We start from the raw sequence: 21677 nt of genomic DNA, 5'->3' as shown, positions 1-21677 counted from the left end.
GCTTCGCTCCCGTTGCTGCTTTATTGGTGGTGTGAGGTCCCCAACTCTCTGCTTGCTTCCCTTTCCTTTTTATCTCTTGAGACATAAGGGGTGGTACAGACCACACCCCAGGGTAACTGCTTTTACACTGGATCAGGGGTGTGACCTGGGTAAGGATGGCGTTACCATCCCATCCTAATCCTCTTTAACATAAAATTACAATCTCAGAATGGAGGACAGTCACAAGATACAGGGAATCATAACCCAGCTAAAGTGATGCACACTTTTTGGGGGGGACATAAGTTAGTCCATGAGGCGTACCTAAAATTCCTCTTGCAATTATGCCAAAAAATATGCGGCCTGAGGAGGACCAGGGGTCAGGGCAGAAGAGCAGAAGCATAAGAACAACCCATCCTGGAGAGAAAGAAGGCCAGTCCTGTGCCCTCTGTGAACAGCAACGTTTTCACAAACAAACACGGAATTGACCATTCCACAAATTAAGTGAAGACCACCTTGGCCAGGGCAACATCCACAATGCTTTGGACAGTCTATCTGATTCAGGATCAGGGGCCTCCATGGCATCTACCTGTACCTCAGTCTCTCCACCCCAGTCCTACATATACCACGAATCCAGGACAGACTCGGTGCAGCCCAACCAGGACTCTGGAGTGTGCTCCAGGGTGAGCAACAGTGACGTGCTGCAGTTTAGAACATCTTCCCAGTGTGTCTGTGAGGCTTCCTCCTCATCCCACACCATGAGCAGCAGTGGTGGAGCTCAGAAGGAACTGGTTTCCTCCAGGGAGAGTGAAAACTAAGCTCTTTGCATGCTGAGAAGCTGCAAGAGATTCCTGACCAGCCCAGTTTGCCTCAGATTGTGAGCCCAGCCTCTCCCTGTGTCAGCAGCCAGGAATGGCAGGGGGCCACTGAGATTTATTCAGTGTTATTTGCAGGATTACATGTCTTGGTTTGCCAGCTCAGCCCCACATATTTCTAACTCACTACAAGTAGTAAGAAGGAAAAGGAGGAGATATTGGGAATGATGTAGAATTTGGTAATGGGGGTCCATCCATTTAGCAGGACAATAAATTGAGAAATGACTCTGGACAGGCTTAAGTGATTGGAACTCAGTATTTGGAACGCCCCCGCATCACTTTGGCAAGCTCTTGCTCTTTCTTAAGCTGCACTACATAGTTTTCACAATGTAAATCCTGTCAACCATAGGCCCCTAGAAGTATTGACCTATTTTCCTACTAATTATAATGCTCTCTCTCCCCCACCAGTACCAGCCCTTTTCCTGAGGCAGAAATGAATCCCACTAACTAAGTGATCAAGGGCAGTGGTCACTAATCAGTACATGCAAGGAAGATAAAGTATATGGTATAAATTAGGTGGACCAAAGCATGTCTCAAAAAATCAGGAACTACAACTAGCTTGGAAGTTCTTCCCTAATGTAACCTTCTCACACTGTCAAAACACAAGTTTCTTTCTTTCTTTTTTTTTTAAATAACACTCAGTATTTTGTATGTCCTATAGGAATTGTAATTGTGGCTGTGCCCCCAGTAATCAGGCATGGCTGCTGGGGGGTTATAGCAAAGCAATTTCTTATGGAAAATGGATTTAATCCCATGGAGCTATCTAAGCACTCTTCACGTGGGAGAGTCTAACCAAATTGACAACTACCTGCTTCCAGTGTGTGCTAGGCCTACCAAAACCATTAATACGGAAATATTTGTTGGAAACTGATACCCAGTGTTAAAAAATATAGACATGTCACTGTACAGGAGACAGAGCCAACCATGAAAAGCTGAGAAGCAGGGTCAATTTGGGCAAAATTTATTGGCATGCCACCTCCAAGGCTACTAAAGTTCTATAAATGGGTGTGCTAGAAAAATTTCTCCTAGGGTGGAGACGATAGGGCAGGTGGTCTCCCTCTGAAAACAATAAACAGGTTCAGAAAAGGATCCAATGTATAATAGAATTGATGCCTATTCTTGAAATACTTAGGCCCACTTGAAAGTCTTCCATGTTGAGTTTCGCATGGTCCAGGATCTAATTTGATGGCTAAACTCCAGATTTTTTCACAAGGAAGAACATATGATGTCATTCCACAACTCGCCTGGTCTTCGGTCATTAGTGTTCAGTCAGTGAATGTATTCTTGAGATGGTCTCTAAATTCAGGTGGGACAAGCTCAAGGTCATACTTTGGCTCTTGTGGACTTGGTCTGATTTTCTTCAGCTTCAAGATGTTTCAGAAATAGACTGGAGGCCTTTCTTTCAAGTCATCTCTGTGTGGAGTTAAACCGACAAGTTTCTGGTTTGCTGTTCAGTGCATCCCAAGGGACTCCAGAGAGATCTTGATGGCCCTGTTAGTGAATCAAGTGGCTTTCCCTATTACAAGCTTTCCTTTGTCTGTCTGAACGGATGAATTTGGGAGTGTTTGTTTTGTTTTCATGAATTCTTTGCTTCATGTTTGCTGCAGCGGATCTGTAGGAATCTGAGAGCAAAGACGAGGTGGAAGTGCTTAAACCTGGAGAGGCCAAGCTGTTGTCGCTGAAGTTTACGTGGAGGAACCAGCTCCATGGAGCCCAACGAGATGATGTGGAAGATCTGCCAAGTGTGCGATGCCAACAGCTGCGAGTGGGATGTCTCCCGGGCATATGTGTTGCTGTGCACATGTGACGTGCAGGCCAAGAGGACTTTGTGCAGTGGAGGATGAAGGTATGCACACTGCCTTGATGATTGCTCAACAGGGTTCAAGTGAAGTGAATTTCGGGCACCTTTTTTAGGTGGGTTTTCCGAACATTGCCTTCAAAATTACAAAGGAGCTTAAACCTTGGAACTCCTGTTTTCTCTCAGGCAGCTGCTGCCCCCATTTTAAAGTGCAAGGTCCCTGGTGATTTTTGAGACAATGCTATTGAAGGCCTCAGAGGTCCCTGAAATTCTCTTCACTTTTACCCCATTGAGAGTCCTCCGAGGCAGGGTGCACACCTCCATCCTCCACTGAATGAAGTCCTGTTGTCCTGGTGTGCCATTGATACACAGCAGTGTGTATTTGTGGGTGAGATCCCAGTCACAGCCATTGGCATCCAACACTTGACAGATCTCCTGCAGCATCTCGTCGGGCTCCAAGGAACTGGTGATCTTCATCCTCCAGGTAAATTTGAGAGAGCGCGGTTTGGCCTCTTGAGGTTTGATCATTTGTGCAGCTTTGCTGTCCGATGCTTTGTGGTCCTTTTTGTCATATGTAAAACAAAGGCATCTTCTCATGAGCTTAAAGAACCTCCCAGTGGCCCGCTTCCAGCCCTGGCTGCTGACAGAGGAAGAGGCTGGACTCACAGTCTGGGGCAATCTCGGCTGGTCAGGTAACTCGTGCACCTGCTCCTCAGAGGAAGAGGCTAGACTCACAGTCTGGGGCAAACTTGGCTGGTCAGGTAACTCATGCACCTGCTCCTCATTTACGGAGCTTAGTTTTGACATTCCCTGGGTAAAACTGGTTTTCTCCGGGGCCCCGGCACTCTCGTTGATGGTGTAGGCTGAGGAGGAAGGCACAGAAACACACTGGGGTGGTGTGATGGGCTGTGGCACCTCACTGTTTCTCACCTTGGCATACAGGTCAGAGTCCTGGTTGGGCTGTGCCCAGGCTGTGGTAGATTGCTGCCGCAGGTGGGCCAGGGCCAGGGAGAATGATGGAGAAGTAGACACCATGGAGGTCCCCATCCCTCCCTCAGATAGAGTGTTCAAAGCATCGCGGATGTAGTAACCGAAGGTGGGAATGGTGGGCTCGGTGTAACTGCGCTGTTTGGGTTTAGGACAGACGGTAGGAGGCACTTCATGGGATGAGGAAGGAGTGTGGCTATCGGTGCAATGGGCTTCAGCCTGGGGTTCCAGGGTGCTGGTGTGGCTGTCAATCTCATATGTGTCGTGACGCAGGATCAGATAGGTGGCGTTCGCGTCATTGTAATTGTGGTTCAACAGTGAGTCATGAATGTCTTCCTGCATGTAACCCGTGTTCACCGTCACCTCAGTGTGCCAGGGGTTATTGTAGTCTGGGAGTGGCTGCACATAGAGCTTTTGTTTTTCTTCATGGCTCATCTTCATCCATAGATGTGCTAGGATGTCCTCTAATGTGGCTCTCTTTCTTGGGTCACGAATGAAAATTTTACTGAGCAGGTGTTGACACTGGCTAGACATGTGGAAGGGAACGTGATATTGTCCCTGCAGCACCTGCTCTCGCAGCTTCGTCAAGGTCTTCCCACGAAAAGGCAGAGATCCGCTTACCATGAAGTATAGGATGACTCCCAGGCTCCACACATCCACTGGGGGTCCGTCATACTTTTCTCCCTGAAGGAGTTCTGGGGCAGAATAAGGGGGAGTGCCACAGAAGGTATCCAGCTTGCTCCCTGTGGTGAATTCAGTTCCTAAACCAAAGTCTGCAAGTTTGATGTTCATTCGCTTGTCCAACAGTAGGTTTTCTGTTTTCAGATCCCTATGAACAATACCCTTGTTGTGGCAGTACTTCACCGCTGACACTATTTGTTGGAATTTCGTTTGGGCCTCTTTTTCGCTCATGAAGCCATGATTCACTAGGTGGTGAAACAGGTCCCTTCCACTTGCATACTCCATCACTATATAGAGGGCGTGCTCATTCTCTATGACTTCAAACAGCTTTACAATATTTGGATGATGGAGATCCTTCATAATTTCTATCTCTCTGTATAGTGTGTGGAGGTCGGAGGACGTGTGCTGGGTCTTGTCAATTATTTTAATGGCTACCTCTTGGCCGGTGATGATGTGCTGGGCCAGCTTGACCCTGGCAGATGCCCCCTTGCCGATGGTTCTGAGGAGGTGGTAGTGTCCCACATGAGTTTCCTCCACAGCAGAGAAGGCTAAGTGGCTCTGCAGCATGTTGGCTATTGTGCGAAGGCGTAGCGGGCTTTGGGATAAGAGGTGCCCTTGTGGTAGGATTAAAAACTTAAAAACCCAAAACCCTAAAAAGTGGTGACTAAAAACTTAATGAAATATGGAAAAAATGAGAAAAAGTTAAAATATAATCAAAAAGGTAAAATGAGAAAAGAGGAAGTAAAATTTTAAAAACTGATAAAAATAAGATAAATTGTATATATAAACAAAACAAGAAATCAATGAGAAAGATTCAAAAAAGGAATAAATAACATGAGGATAAGAAAAAATACAAAATAAAACAATAATAGTAAGATGATAAAAAAATTAACAAGTACATAGAAAAAAAGAAAAATTGAGGATGTAAAGGAAGAATAAAATGAAAAACGAATGAATGCAAATGAGGAAAAACAAAGAGAAAATAAGAATAGCTGGCGAGGAAATAGAAAAACCACAATTTAAAGAGAAAACAAGCCAAGTTTGGTCACGATGTCTCAGGTCACTGAAAGAGCTTCCTGAGCCAGAAAGACCACAAACCTAGGTTTCCAGGGACTTATATAGGGGCTTGGAGTTCCAAAGAATTGGCTCCTTATGAGGTCACCACAAGAAATGGACCAATAAAAACGGGGGGTAATTGACTGTGCTTTTTGCTCTCAGGGATTCTTTACTCATTTTTTTTAGAAGAAAAATGTGTGTGTGTGTGTGTGTGTGTGTGTGTGTGTGTGTGTGTGTGTAGAGCGAGAATTCCACAGAGCTTTTCTTTCCTTTTTATTGATCTTCATGTTATTTTTTTATTGTGTTCCAAATATACATAATAAAACACGCCATTTCAACAATTTCTACATGTGCATTTGTTACATTGCTTATATTCAAGCTGTGCAAGCATTTCACGGTTTATGTTCCAAATCATTCCACTACCTTTCACATAAACTCAATGATCCTAATCAAAAACTCTTCCTTCCCCCTCCCTGTCACCCCTGGTAACCACTAATAAGCTTTGTTTTGTGTATATTTGTCCTAGAAGTGAGATCAGAATGCATCTCTCCTTTTCTGACTGACTGACTTTTCTCAGCTTGGTGTTTTCAGGCTTCATCCATGTTGTCGTATGCATCAAGACTTCATTTTTGGGAGTGTGTGTAATATTCCATTGGAAGTCTCTGGCTTGCACCAACAGTTAATTGCTCATCTACTAGTTTGGGGGTTCAAACCCACCCAGAGACTTCTCAGAAGACAGGCCCGGTGATCTCCTCCTGAAAGGTCAGAGCCTTGAAAACCCTGTGGAGTTGTGTGTACGTACCAAAGTTTGTGTATCCATTCATCTGCTGATGGACATTTTAGCTGTGTTCATCTTTTGCTTCTTGTAAAAAGTGCTGCAGTGAAAAGTTGTATATAGATTTCTGCTTGCGTTCCTGCCTTGCATAGTGGCTGTTGTTGTTATTAGATGCTGTCGAGTTGATTCTGACTCATAGTGACCCTAGGTACAACACAACAAAACACTTCCTGGTCCTGCCCCATCATCAGAATTGTTGCTGTGTTTGAGCCCATTGTTGCAGCCACTGTGTCAGTCTGTCTTGTCAAGGTCTTCCTCTTTCTCCCTAACCCTCTACTTCACTAAGTGTCTTAGTTATCTAGTGCTGCTGTAACAGCAATACCACAAGTGGATGGCTTTAACAAAGAGAAATTTATTCTCTCCCAGTCTACGAGGCTACAAGTCCAAATTCAGGGTGCCAACTCCCAGGGAATTCTTTCTATCTTTGTTGTTTCTGGGAGAAGGTCCTTGTCATCAATCATTTTCTCCTGGCCTAGGAGCTTCTCAGCACAGTGACCGTAGGTCCAAAGAATGTGCTCTGCTCCTGGCACATCTTTCTTGGTGGCACGAGGTACTTATATCTCTCTGATTACATTTCTCTCCTTTTATCTCTTGGAAGATAAAAGGTGATAGAGGTCACACCCCAGGGAACCTCCCCTTCCATCGGATCTGGGCTGTGACTTTCGTAAACGCGTTTCATCCCTTTCTATTCAATCCATGACATTCCACCTTGTTGTTGTTGTTGTTAGGTGCCATTGAGTCGGTTCTGACTCATAGTGACCCTATGCACAACAGAGCGAAACACTGCCCGGTCCTGCGCTATCCTTACAATCGTAGTTATGCTGGAGCTTATTGTTGCAGCCACTGTGTCAATCCACCTCATTGAGGGTCTTCCTCTTTTCCGGTGACCCTGTGCTCTGCCAAGCATGATGTCCTTCTCCAGGGACTGATTCCTCCTGACAACGTGTCCAAAGTATGTAAGATGCAGTCTCACCATCCTTGCCTCTAAGGAGCATTCTGCTGCGCTTCTTCCAAGACAGATTTGTTCGTTCTTTTGGAGGTCCATGGTATATTCAGTATTCTTTGCCAACACCACAATTCAAAGGTGTCAGTTCTACTTTGGTCTTCCTTATTCATTGTCCAGCTTTCACACGCGTATGATGTGATTGAAAATACCATGGCTTGGGTCAGGCACATCTTAGTCTTCAGGGTGACATCTTTGCTCTTCAACACTTTGAAGAGGTCCTTTGCAGCAGATTTGCCCAATGCAATGCGTCTTATGATTTCTTGACTGCTGCTTCCATGGGTGTTGATTGTGGATCCAAGTAAAATGAAATCCTTGACAACTTCAATCTTTACTTCGTTTATCATGATGGTGCTCATCAGTCCAGTTGTGAGAATTTTTGTTTTTTCTTTATGTTGAGGTGTAATCCATACTGAAGGCTGTGGTCTTTGATCTTCATCTGTAAGTGCTTCAAGTCCTCTTCACTTTCAGCAAGCAAGGTTGTGTCATCTGCATAACGCTAGTTGTTAATGAGTCTTTCTCCAATCCTGATGCCCCATTCTTCTTCATATAGTCCAGCTTCTCGTATTATTTGCTCAGCATGCAGATTGAATAGGTATGGTGAAAGAATACAACCCTGATGCACACCTTTCTTTACTTTAAACCAATTAGTATCCCCTTGTTCTGTCCAAAGAACTGCCTGTTGATCTATGTAAAGGTTCCTCAAGAGCACAATTAAGCGTTCTGGAATTCCCATTCTTTGCAGTGTTATCCATAGTTTGTTATGATCCACACAGTCGAATGCCTTTGCATAGTCAATAAAACACAGGTACACATCCTTCAGGTATTCTCTGCTTTCAGCCAGGATCCCTCTGACAGCAGCAATGATATCCCTGATTCCACATCCTCTTCTGAAACCTGCCTGAATTTCTGGCAGTTCCCTGTCGACATACTGCTGTAGCCGTTTTTGAATGATCTTCAGCAAAAGTTTCCTTGTATGTGATATTAACGATATTCTATAACTTCCTCATTCGGCTGGATCACCTTTCTTGGGAATAGGCATAAATATGGATCTCTTCCAGTCAGTTGGCCAGGAAGCTGTCTTCCATATTTCTTGGCATAGACGAGTGAGCACGTCCAGCGCTACATCTGTTTGTTGAAACATCTCAATTCATATTCCATCAATTCCTGGAGCCTCGTTTTTCGCCAATGCTTTCAGAGCGGCTTGGACTTCTTCCTTCAGTACCATCGGTTCCTGATCATATGCCACCTCTTGAAATGGTTGAATATCAACTAATTCTTTTTGGTATAATGACTCTGTGTATTCCTTCCATCTTCTTTTGATGCTTCCTGCATCGTTTAATATTTTCCCCGTGGAATCCTTCACTATTGCAACTCGAGGTTTGAATTTTTTCTTCAATCCTTTCAGCTTGAGAAATGCCGAGCGTGTTCTTCCCTTTTGGTTTTCCATCTGCAGCTCCTTGTACATGTCATTATAATACTTTGTCTTCTCAGCTGCCCTTTGAAATCTTCTGTTCAGTTCTTTTACTTCATCAATTCTTTCTGTTGCTTTAGCTGCTCAACGCTCAAGAGCAAGGTTCAGAGTCTCCTCTGATATCCATCTTGGTCTTTTCTTTGTTTCCTGTCTTTTCAATGACCTCTTGCTTTCTTCATGGATGATGTCCTTGATGTCATTCCACAACTCATCTGGTCTGCGGTCACTAGTGTTCAATGCATCAAACCTATTCTTGAGATGGTCTCTAAATTCAGGTGGGGTATATTCAAAGTCATATTTTGGCTCTTGTGGACTTGCTCTGATTTTCTTCAGTTTCAGCTTGAACTTGCATATGAGCAATGGATGGTCTGTTCCCCAGTCGGCCCCTGGCCTTGTTCTGGCTGATGATATTGAGCTTTTCCATCATCTCTTTCCACAGATGTAGTCAGTTTGATTTCTGTGTGTTCCATCTGGTGAGGTCCATGTGTGTAGTCGCTGTATATGTTGGTGAAAGAAGTTATTTGCAATGAAGAAGTCATTGGTCTTGCAAAATTCTGTCATTTGATCTCCAGCACTGTTTCTATCACCAAGGCCATATTTTCCAACTACTGATCCTTCTTCTTTGTTTCCAGCTTTCGCATTCCAATCGGCAGTAATTTTCAATGCATCTTGATTGCATGTTAGATCAATTTCATACTGTAGCAGCTGATAAAAATCTTCTGTTTCTTCATCTTTGGCCCTAGTGTTTGGTGTGTAAATTTGAATAATAGTCGTATTAACTGGTCTTCCTTATAGGCGTATGGATATTATCCTATCACTGACAGCGTTGTGCTTCAGGATAAATCTTGAAATATTCTTTTTGTTGATGAATGCAACACCATTTCTCTTCGAGTTGTCATTCCCAACATAGTAGACTATATGATTGTCCGATTCAAAATGGCCAATACCAGTGCATTTCAGCTCACCAATGCCTAGGATATCGATGTTTATGCGTTCCATTTCATTTTTGCCAATTTCTAATTTTCCTAGATTCATACTTCATACATTCCAGGTTCCAATTATTAATGGATGTTTGCAGGTGTTTCTTATCATTTTGAGTCGTGCCACATCAGCAGATAAAGGTCCCAAAAGCTTTATTCCATCCACGTCATTAAGGTCGACTCTACTTTGAGGAGGCACCTCTTCCCCAGTCATCTTTTGAGTGCCTTCCAACCTGAGGGGCTCATTTTCAGGCAGTATATCAGACAGTGTTCCAGTGCTATTCCTAAGGTTTTCACTGGCTCATGCTTTTCAGAAGTAAACTGCCGGGTCCTTGTTCCTAGTCTGTCTTAGTCTGGAAGCTCAGCTGAAACCTGTCCTCCATGGGCAACCCTGCTGGTATCTGAATACCAGTGGCATAGCTTCCAGCATCACAACAACACAAAAGCCCCTACGGTATGACAAACTGCCAGACACGTGGGGGTTCCAGCTGTAGACCCCCAAAATTCATGTCCTTGCCACATGTAAAACACTTTCACCCCATTGTATCATCCCAAAAGCCTTAACTCCAAGTCCAAATTCTTTCCTGTCACATAATTTCTCTTCATCTGTGAAATCTAGAAGTTTTTTTGCTTTCAAAGTAGAATAATGGAACAGGCACAAGGTAAACCTTTCTATTAGAAATGGTAGAAATTGGAGGGAACGAGGAGATGGGGTCATCACCAACAATTTACATTACCTCTCAAGGGTCGAAAATAACCCTCTGTTCTCAGAGACCATCTGGGTAATGGCCCTGCCCTCCAGATACGAAGTGTTGGCTACAATCTCTGAATTCTGGCTGGAGTCCCCTAGGACTTGAACTTCAGCTCTACCTCCCAGGTCCACGGGAACGGCAACTCTGTTCCATCAGCTTTGGGCAGCCCCATTCTCCTAGTCCATCTGAGTGGCGACTCTATCCACTCGGCCTTAGCAGACCCCATTCTTCTGCCCTTTGAGCATGGCAGCCCTGCCCCCTCAGCTTTGGTCAGTGAATCTGGCCCAATCCTTTAGCAAAATATTACTTTCATGTGATGTTAGTGACACTGTTGGATAAATTCCACATTCTGTTGGATCACCATTCTTTAGAATGGGCACATATATCTCTTCCAGTTTGTTGGCCAGTTAGCGAACATCCAAATTTCTTGCCATAGATGCGTGAGTACCTCCATTGCTGCATGCATTTGTTGAAACATCTCAACTGGTGCTTAATTCCTAGAGCCGTGTTTTTCACCAGTGTCTTCAGTGTAGCCTATGTTTGAGGCCGTTGTTGATGCCACTGTGTCAATCCATCTTGTTGAGGCTCTTCCTCTGTTTTGCTGACCTTGTCCTTTACCAAACATAATATCCAGGAGGATTGGTCCCTCTTGGTAACCCGTCCAAAGTAAGTGAGGCGAAATTTTCCCATCCACCATCTAAGGAGCATTCTGGCCATACTTCTTGTAAGATCTATTTGTTTATTTCAGCAGTCAATGGTATATTATTCAATATTCTTTGCCAACACTATCATTTAGGTGTCTATAAAGACTCTAACGATCCCTGGTGGTGCAGTAGTTAAGCACTCAGCTGCTAAGGAAAAGATCAGTGGTTTGAACCCACCAGCCCCTCCGTGGAATAAAGACGTGGCAGTGTGTTTCCATAAAGATGAAAGCCTCAGAAACCCTGTGGGGGCAGTTTTCTGTCTGTAATGTCCTTATGAGTTGGAATTGATAGCTATGGGTAAAGACTTTTACTCTGTGAGATTAAGGTGAGAGTAAGAGATGAAGCAAGCTCAGATTTTGGCCAGTCCAAATGGGAGTCCAAAGCCAAGCCACCCCTGCCAAAGCAACGTGTGGGAAAGGAACCCAAGACTGTGTCGAGTTTGGATTTGGGTGAGGATCTGGAGTCTGACCTGAAATTAGATTCTGCAGGCATGGAGGCAGAAATACTAGAGTGAGGGCATGTGGAGTTCAATTTATTAATGGAATATTAGCTCATGCCTGTCTCACAGTGGGTGTAGTGGGTCCCCGAACCCATACTGTAGTGATTTCCCCAGATTGAGAATGCGTAATTGGAATAGTCATGCTCAGCAACTGGCAGAAGCCACATGCTGGCTCCCTGACATGTGGAGCGAGGGATATTATGGTAGGAAAGTCTAAGTAGAAGCCATTAGAACTGCCCCTACCTAGGAAAATAGGAAACCAAAAGCAATGCTGCATTCCTGGAGGGATTGGAGAGATTACTGCCACCATCAAGGATTTGAAGAATGCAGGGGTATTGATTCCCACCACATCCGTATTGAACTGGCCTGTTTGTCTCGTGAAAAAACAAATGGATCTTAGAGAATGCCAGTGGATTATTGAAAACTTAACCAGGTGGAGACTGCAATTGCAGCTGCTGTTCCAGATGTGGTTTCATTGCCTTAGCAAATTAATATATCTCCTGGTACCTCCTATGGACCTGTTGATGTGTGTAATGCCTTTTTCTCCATACCTGTTTCAAAGGACCTCCAGAAGCCATAAGCCTTCAGCTGGCAAGGCCAGCAGTACACCTTTACTCTTCTGCCTCGGTGGTGTATCAACTCTCCAGCCTCATGTCATTTTAGCCTGAAGGGATCTCATTACCACCAAGCAAGAAGAGACAGAAGAGGAGTGCCTACTTTGGACACAGGGTCCCTGCACTGAGAAGCTCCTGGACCCAGGGTAAGATTGATAACAAGGACTTTCCTGTAGAGCCTTCCCTTGGAGCTTGTGCCTGAATTTAGCCTTCTAGCCTCCTAAACTGTGAGAGAATAAATTTCTTTTTGTTAAAGACATTTTCTTGTGGCATTTTTGTTGTAGCAGTGCTAGATATCTATGGCAGAATTCAAAAGCCAAGCTTCTTTGAGTAGAATATTTACACAGCTACAGGTCTCCTGTTGCTGTATTTATCATCTATCCTTGTTAAAAAGTTGCGGTGCTATTAAATTTTTTTGCTAAATTTTTAAACACAAATAAAAATGTAAATCTTGGAAATTTGCTGTAATTCCATTGGCATGTATATTTTATTACCACAGCAATTCTGAGACTCAAAATATTTTTTATCGTACTAGCTTTATGTGTAGTATTTGGGGGAAGAATTAAGAGAACAGAGAATTTCGAAATGGGTAATCCAAAGCATGAGATCACAAACACTGTCATGAACTGGGGTTTGAGTCATAAGACAGAAAAAGAAACAGTGAATTAATATTCACGTTCTCTTCTCCTCCTGCAGGAAGTCTGACATTGGCCTGCATCTTGCCACATCCATCTTGACCTCTCTGTGTGTTCAGTTCTTCACACTCTAACCAGAATATCCTTGCAAAAATAAATCAAATGACTCCCGTGTTTCCAATCCTTTCATGAATTCTCATTAGTTTTAGGAGAAGTTCCAAATTCTGAATGCAGCCTATTCAGTCTTCCATTATCTGGCGCCTAAAACTTCAGTTATTACTTTCCCTGTTTCACTCTCTGGACTGCAATCATAAGGAAACTGCAAATACCCTGTCATCTCTACTGTTCCATTCATCCTAAATTCTCCCTCTCCAGCCCCGACTGCTAACTAGATTTTACCAATCTTTCAGGTCTCTGATCAAATGTAACTTCTTCAGAAAGTATACTTCGGGGCCATTACTGTTCTTCCTCACGGCATCTGGGATTCTCTTTATACTCCTTCTCACATGTCAATTATTTGTGCAACGATATAGAGGTTTTCAGTGGTATATAGGGCTAACGTGTCTACAGATGCATTGTCATAGGCCTGTTTGTGATCTACACAGCTTGTTGCCTCAGCATTCATTAATCCCTCCTAGCTACCTGCCCACCCAAGTTCTCACATGGCCATTCTTATCTTGTCACATGGTCTCTCGACAGTTGTAGCCTCCACCCTCCCTGAGGACTCCAAAATGCATATCTCTAGACAGGATCACTCCAGATTCTTAGATTCTCCACATGGAAGTTTAATAGATACATCAAGTTTGACATGTTCAAAATCCTAATCCTTGTTTTTATTGTTAGATCTCATTGAGTCAATTGTGACTCATAGCGATCCTGTGTACAACAGAGTGAAACACTGCCTGGTCCTGCACCATCCTCACAATCATTGTTATGCCGGAGCCCATTGTTGCAGCCACTGCGTCAATCCATCTCGTTGGGGGTCTTCCACTTTTTCGATGACCCTCTTGTTGACCAAGGTTGATATCTTTCTCCAGGGACTGATCCCTCATGATAACATGTCAAAAGAACGTGAGACCAAACCTGGACATTATTTCTTGGAATGAGCATTCTGGCTGTACTTGTTCCAAGACAGATTTGTTTGTTCCACCAGTAATCATGGCATATTCAATATTCTTTGCTGATACCGTAATTCAAAGTTATCAATTCTTTGGTCTTCCGTAGGCATTGTCCAGCTCTCTCATGCATGTGAGGTGCTTGAAAACAGCATGGCTTGGTAAGGTGCACCTTAGTTGTTAAAGTGATAGCTTTGCCTTTTAGCACTTTCAAGGGGTCTTTTGCAGTAGGTTTGCCCGATGCAATACGTCATCTGATTTTTTTTTTAATTTTTTTTTTGTGCTTTAAGTGAAAGTTTAGAAATCAAGTCAGTGTCTCATACAAAAATTTATACATACCTTGCTATATACTCCTAATTGCTCTCCTACTAATAAAACAACACACTCCTTCCCTCCATTCTCTCTTTTCGTGTCCATTCAGCCAGCTTCTGACCCCCTCTGCCCTCCCATCTCCCCTGCATACAGGAGATGCCAACATAGTCTCATGTGTCCTCTTGATCCAAGAAGCTTCTTCACCAGTATCATTTTCCATCCCATATTCCAGTCTAATCCCTGTCTGAAGAGTTGGCTTTGAGAATGGTTCCTGTTTTGGGCTAATAGAAGGTCTGGGGACTGTAGCCTCTGGGGTCCTTCTAGTCCCATTCTGACAATTAAGTCTGGTCTTTTTATGAGAAATAGGGGTCTGCATCCCACTGCTCTCCTGATCTCTAAGGGCTTGTTTGTTGTGTTCCCTGTCAGAGGAGTCATCGGTTGTGGGCAGGCAGCATCTAGTTGTTCTGGTCTCAGGCTGGCGTAGTCTCTGGTTTGTGTGGCCTTTTCTGTCTCTTAGGCTCATAGTTACCTTGTGTCTTTGGTGTTCTTCATTCTTTCTTGCTCCAGGTGGATTGAGACCAGTTGATGCATCTTAGATGGCTACTTGCCAGCGTTTAAGACCCCAGAGGCCACTCTCCAAAGTGGGATGCAGAATGCTTTCTTAATAGGTTTATTATGGCAGTTGACTTCGATGCCTTCTGAAACCATTGTGTCCAAACCCCTGCCCGTGCTACACTGGCCTTTGAAGCATTCAGTTTAATCAGGAAACTAATTTGCTTTTGGATTAGTCCAGTTGTGTTGACCTTTCCTGTATTGTGTGTTGTCTTTCCCTTCACCAAAAAAAAAAAAACTTACCTACTATCTAATTAGTGAAAACCCCTTTCCCTCCCGCCCTCCATCCACCCTCTTATAACCATCAAAGAATATTTTCTCCTCTGTTTAAACTATTTCTCCAGCTCTTATACTAGTGGTCTTACACAATGTATGTACTTTTGCATCTAATTTCACTCAGCATAATGTCTTTCAGATTTTTCCATGTTATAAAAAGTTTCATGGATTCATCATTGTTCTTTATTGATGTGTTGTGTTCCATTGCGCAAATATACCATAATTTATTTATCCATTTACCCTTTGATGGCCACCTTGGTTGCGTCCAACTTTTTGCTGTTGTAAACAGAGCTGCAGTGAACATGGGTGTGCATGTATATGTCGTGTAAAGGCTCTTATTTCTCAAGGATGTATTCCAAGGAGTGGGATTGCTGGATCGTATGGTAGTTCGATTTCTAGTTTTTTAAGGAAGCACGAAATCAATTTCCAAAGTGGTTGTACCATTTTACATTCCGACCAGCAGTGTATAGGTGTTCCATTCATTCCACAACCTCTCCAATCTTTATTCCTATGTGTTTTTTGGATTAAAGCCTGCCTTGCTGGAGTGAGATGGAATCGGGTTGTAGTTTTGATTTGCATTTCTCTAATGGCTAATGATCGTGAGTATTTCCTCATGTGTCTGTTAGCTACCTGAATACCTTCTTTAGTGAAGTGCCTGTTCATATCCTTTGCCCATTTTTAATTGGATTATTTGTCTTTTTGTAGTTGAGTTTTTGTAGTATCATGTAGATTTTACAGATGAGGCGCTGATTGGAAATGCCATAGCTAAAAACTTTTTCCCAGTCTGTAGGTAATCTTTTTACTCTTTGGTGAAGTCTTTGGATGAGCATAGGTTTTTGTTTTTTAAGAGCTTCCACCAATCTAGTTTTTCTCCTGCATTGTTAGTAATGTTTAGTATACTGTTTATGCTATGTATTAGGGCTCCTAATGTTGTCCCTGTTTTTTCTTCCATGATCTTTATCGTTTTAGATTTTATATTTAGTTCTTTGGTCCATTTTGAGCTTGTTTTTGTGCATAGTGTGAGGCATGGGCCTTGTTTCATTGCTTTGCAGATGGATATCCAGTTATGACAGCACCGTGTGTTAAAAAGATTGTCTTTTCCCATTGAACTGACTTTGGGCCTTCGTCAAATATCAGGTGCTCATATGTGGATGGATTTATGTCTAGATTCTCAATTCTGTTCTGCTTGTCTATGTATGTGTTTTTGTACCAGTACCAGGCTGTTTTGACTACTGTGGCGGTATAATAGGTTCTAAAATCAGGTAGAGTGAGGTCTCCCACTTTGTTCTTGTTTTTCAGTAATGCCTTACTTATCCGGGGTCTCTTTCCCTTCCTTATGAAGTTGGTGATTTGTTTCTCCATCTCATTAAAAAATATCATTGGAATTTGGATCGGAATTGCATTGTATCTATAGATGACTTTTGGTAGAATAGACATTTTCACAATGTTAAGTCTTCCTATCTGTGAGCAAGGTATGTTTTTCCACTTATGTAGTTGTCTTTTGGTTTCTTGCAGTAGTGTCTTGTAGTTTTCTTTGTATAGGTTTTTACATTCTGGTAAGATTTATTCCTAAGTTATTTTATCTTCATGGGGGCTGATGTAAATGGTATTGATTTGGTGATTTCATCTTCAGTGTTCTTTTTTTTTTTGGTGTAGAGGATTCCAACTGATTTTTGTATCTTTATCTTGTATCTTGATACTCTGCTGAACTCTTCTATTAGTTTCAGTAGTTTTTTTGAGGATTCTTTAGCTTTTTCTGTATATAAGGTCATGTCATCTGCAAATAGAGGTACTTTTACTTCTTCTTTACCAACCTGGATGCACTTTATTTTTTTATCTAGCCTAACTGCTCTGGCTAGGACCTCCAGCACAATGTTGAATAGGAGTGGTGATAAGGGGCATCCTTGTCTGGTTCCCTTTCTCAAGGGGAATGGTTTCAGAATCTCTCTGTTTAGGATGATGTTGGCTATTGGCTTTGTATAAGTGCCCTTTATTGTTTTGAGGAATTTTCCTTCTATTCCTATTTTGCTGAGTGATTTTATCATGAATGGGCGTTGAACTTTGTCAAATGCCTTTTCTGCATCAATTGATAAAATCATGTAGTTCATTTATTTTGTTTTATTTATATGATGAATTATATTAATTGTTTTTCTAATGTTGAACCATCCCTGCGTAAGTGTTATGAATCCCACTTGGTCATGGTGAATTATTTTTTTGATATGTGTTGTTGAATTCTGTTGGCGAGAATTTTGTTGAGGATTTTTGCATCTAAGTTCATGAGGGATATAAGTCTGTAATTTTCTTTTTTTGTGGTGTCTTTACCTGGTTTTGGTGTCAGGGATATGTTGGCTTCATAGACTGAGTTTGGGAGTATTCTTTCTTTTTCTATGTCCTGAAATACCTTCAGTAGTAGTGGTGTTACTCCTTCTCTGAAAATCTGGTAGAACTCTGTAGTGTAACTGTTAGGGTCAGGGTTTTTTTTTTTGTTGGGATTTTGATTTCCTTTTCAGTATCTTCTTTTGTTATGGGTCTATTTAGTTGTTCTAGTTCTGTTTCTGGTAGTTTAGGTAGGTAGTGTGTTTCTAGGAATTCCCAGATTTCCTCTAGGTTTTCAAATTTGTTAGAGTACAATTTTTCATAGTAATCTGATATGATTCCTTTAATTTAACTTGGGTCTGTTATGATATCGCCCATCTCATTTCTTACTTGGGTTATTTGTTTCCTTTCCTGTTTTTCTTTTGTCAGTCTGGCCAATGATTTATCAATTTTTTAAATTTTTTTCAGAGAACCAGCTTTTGGTCTTGTTAGCTCTTTCAATTGTTTTTCTGTTCTCTAATTCATTTAATTTTGCTCTACTTTTTATTATTTGCTTTCTTCTGGTGCCTGAGGTTTTGCTTCTTTCTATTTGTTCAAGTTGTAGGAATAATTCTTTGATTTTGGCCGTTTCTTCTGTTTGGATACATGCATTTCTTGATATAAATTGACCTCTGAGTACTGGTTGCCCTGTGTCCCAACGGTTCTGATAGGAAGTATTTTCACTGTGATTGGATTCTATGAATTTCTTTATTGCCTCCTTAATGTCTCCTATAACCCAGTCTTTTTTGAGCCTGGTATTGTTCAGTTTCCAAGTATTTGATTTTTTTTATCCTGGTTTTTCTGTTACTGATTTCTACTTTTTTGGTCTTATGGTTAGAGAAGATGTTTTGTAATATTTTGATGTTTTGGATTCTGCAAAGGCTTGCTTTATGACCTAATATGTGGTCTCTTCTAGAAAATGTTCCATGTGCACTAGGAAAAAAAGTATACTTGGTTGCTCGTGGGTAGAGTGTTCTGTATATGTCTATGAGGTTGAGTTGGTTGTTTGTGGCATTTATTGTCTTTATTGAGCTTCTTACTGGATGTCCTGTCCATCACCGAAAATGGTGTGTTGAAGTCTCGTACTACAATTGTGGAGCTATCTCACTTTTCAATACTGTTAGGGCTTTTTTTATGTATCTTGCTGCCCTGTCATTGGGTGCATAAATATTTAATATGTATATCTTCCTGGTATATTGTCCCTTTAATCATTATATAGTGTCTTTCTTTATCCTTTGTGGTGAATTTAACTTTAAAGTCTATTTTGTCAGAAATTAGTATTGCCACTCCTTCTCATTTTTGCTTGTTTTTCACTTGATATATTTTTTTCCATCCTTTGAGCTTGAGCTTGTGTCTCGAAGTCTAAGGTGTGTCTCTTGTAGGCAGCACATAGCTGCCTTATGGTTTTTTGAATCAAATTTGCAACTCTTTGTCTCTTTATTGGTGCATTTAGTCCATTTACATTCAGTGTAATTATAGATAGGTGTGAGTTTAGTGTTGTCATTTTGATGCCTGTTTTTGTGTGTTGTTAACAGTTTCATATATCCACTTTCTTTTTTGTGCTGAGAAGTTTTCCTTTGTAAATTGTGTGTTCTTTCAGTGTACTTGATTTTGTTTTTGCTGAGTCTTTATGTTTATCTTGGTTTTTATTTTGAAATATGGGATTGTTAGTCTTCTTTGTGCTTACCTTAATATTTACCCCTGTTTTTCTAAGTATAAACCTAACTCATATCTCCATGTATTGCCTTGATTTCCTTTCCATTTAGGAGATCTGTGCCTACTTTATTTATTCTCCCTTTATTGATTATTGTCATCTTTCATGTAATGACATCAGCGATTCCTTGTTTTGAGCTTTTTTTAATCTTATTTTTGTGATTTCCCTATCTGAGTTGATATTGGGATTCTCTGTTCTGTGTCCTAGTGTTGTGTTGATTTCGGATATTATTGATTTTCTAAGCAGAGAATTCCCTTTAGTATTTCTTGTAGTTTTGGTTTGGTTTTTGCAAATTCCCTAAGCTTGTGTTTATCTGTAAATGACTTAATTTTGCCTTCGTATTTCAGAGTTACTTTTGCTGGATATGTGATTCTTAACTGGCAGTTTATCTCCTTCAATGCTCAATATATGTTATCCCATTGCCTTCTTGCCTTCATGGTTTCTGCCAAGTAGTCTGAACTTATTCTTATTGATTCTCCTTTGTAGGTGACTTTTTGCATATCCCTGGCTGCTCTTAAAATTTTCTCTTTATCTTTGGTTTGGCAAGTTTGATGATAATATGTCTTGGTGACTTTCTTTTGAGGTCTACATTGTATGGGGTTTGATGAATATCTTGAATAGATATCCTTTCTCCTTTCATGATGTCAGCGACATTTTCTACCAACAAATCTTCAGCTATTCTATCTGTATATTCAGTTATCCATCCCTGTTCTGGTATTCCAATCACTAGCAAGTTATTCTTCTTGATAGAGTCCCACATGATTCTTAGGGTTTCTTCATTTTTTTAAATTCTTTTATCTGATTTTTCTTCAAATATCTTGGTGCCCAGTGACTTATCATCCATCTCTACAATTCTGCCTTCCAGTTCCTCAATTCTGCTGGTCTGACTTCCTATTGAGTTGTCTAATTCTGTAATTTTATTGTTAATCTTTTGGATTTCTGAATGGTGTCTCTCTGTGGATTCTTGCAGCTTATTAGATTTTTCATTATGTTCTTGAAGAATCTTTTTAATTTCTTCAACTGCTTTATCTGTGTGTTTCTTTGCTTTTTGTGTACATTGCCTGATTTCATTCCAGATGTCATTCCTGATGTCTTGAAGTGTTCAGTTTATTAATCTTTTGTATTCTATATCTTGCAATTCCAGAAATACATCTTCTTCTAGGAGAGACCTTTATTGTGTGTTTTGGGAGCTGTAGAAGTAATCATGGTCTGCTTCTTTATGTGATCTGATATCAACTGCTGTCACAAGCCATCTATAAGTTACTGTAATAATTGATATTATGTTTGCTCACTGTGTCCTATCTTTTTTTTGTTTTGTTTTAATATACCCAGGTAGGCTACTAGAGTGTGCCAACTTGATTATCGGAGCCTTTAAAGCACTAATGTCCTGTTACCAGATGGTTAGAGCTGTTACCAGGTATAAGAGCCTATGAATCCATTCGCTATTCTTGGATAGAATCAGTTCAGGTGTCCTGATAGTCAGTCACCTACTTTGTGGTGTAGGCTCTCACCTACTATCTTAGAGGAGTAGTGGTGATGGTTGTATGCACTGGCTTCTGGTAGCAGCAGGGGGTCACACTCTGAGGTGGGCAGGGTGGTGACAGCCTTCCCCCAACTGTCATTTAACAAGGAGCCTCTCTATTCTCTAGAGTGCTGTGGTGCATGGGCTCTGCAGGTGTACCTTAGGCACCCAGTGTTTATACCTGTAAAGACTCGTAGGCACCACTATCCTCAGAGCCCTTTCACGGGTGGCTAGGTGGCGTGGGTAGAACCTTAGCCCTCAGGTTCCTGCCGTGGGTAGGTTAGAGCTCTGTTTAATAGGTAGAGTGGTATCAGACCTCCAAAACCTGCCTGTCCACTGTGTTGCTGAAACAATTACAGTGAGACCTCCAACAGATTGGCCTTTGCATTATAATAGCCACCTGGTTCCATGCAGGGGTGAAAGCCAAAGTCTATGGATCGCTTATGCCTGGACTGGAGCCACTTCTGCTCTGGGCTTCCAGTTTAGGGGAGTCAGGTAAGTATTTTTCCGCTGTTTGTTAATTTGCTCCTTCTCCCAGGCCAGAAGAATGGGTCAGAGAAAGTGTGCTGCAAGTTCTGTCTCAGGCCCAGGGAATTCAAATGTTAATGAAGCTGGCTGGGGCAGGGGGATGAGGGAACAGATAGATAGGATAGAGAACTTTCAGAAGAAGGAGCTATTAGATCCATGTGGTAAATTAAACAAAATCACATATCTAATGTTAGAGCTCTGATTTATCTCAGATTCCAGAGGCGTGTGGAGCCTGTGTGCATTGGCTGGGTCTCTGCCGAGATTACCCTGGGGGTTAGGGCTGCGTCCTGTGTTTGCCTTCTTTCTGTGAAGCAGCTTTGTCCCAAACCCCACCACCAGATCTGTGGCCGTCACACCAGGGGCTCAGGGTGCTG

The 21677-nt window shown here is 41.9% G+C and overlaps 1 protein-coding gene across 1 annotated transcript; it reads right to left on the bottom strand.

Annotated features, from left to right (window-relative positions):
• Positions 1-2853: 2853 nt before the first annotated feature.
• LOC126070935 (serine/threonine-protein kinase MARK2-like) lies at positions 2854-4884 on the bottom strand. The gene has a single exon (XM_049875261.1). It carries the CDS (start codon positions 4882-4884, stop codon positions 2854-2856), a length of 2031 nt encoding a protein of 676 aa, XP_049731218.1.
• Positions 4885-21677: the final 16793 nt, after the last annotated feature.

Source organism: Elephas maximus, chromosome 3 (genome assembly GCF_024166365.1).
Source record: "Elephas maximus indicus isolate mEleMax1 chromosome 3, mEleMax1 primary haplotype, whole genome shotgun sequence".
NCBI classification, from domain to species: domain Eukaryota; kingdom Metazoa; phylum Chordata; class Mammalia; order Proboscidea; family Elephantidae; genus Elephas; species Elephas maximus.
The sequence above is the reverse complement of the archived record's forward strand: the minus strand, read 5'-3'. Positions and strand labels throughout refer to the sequence as shown.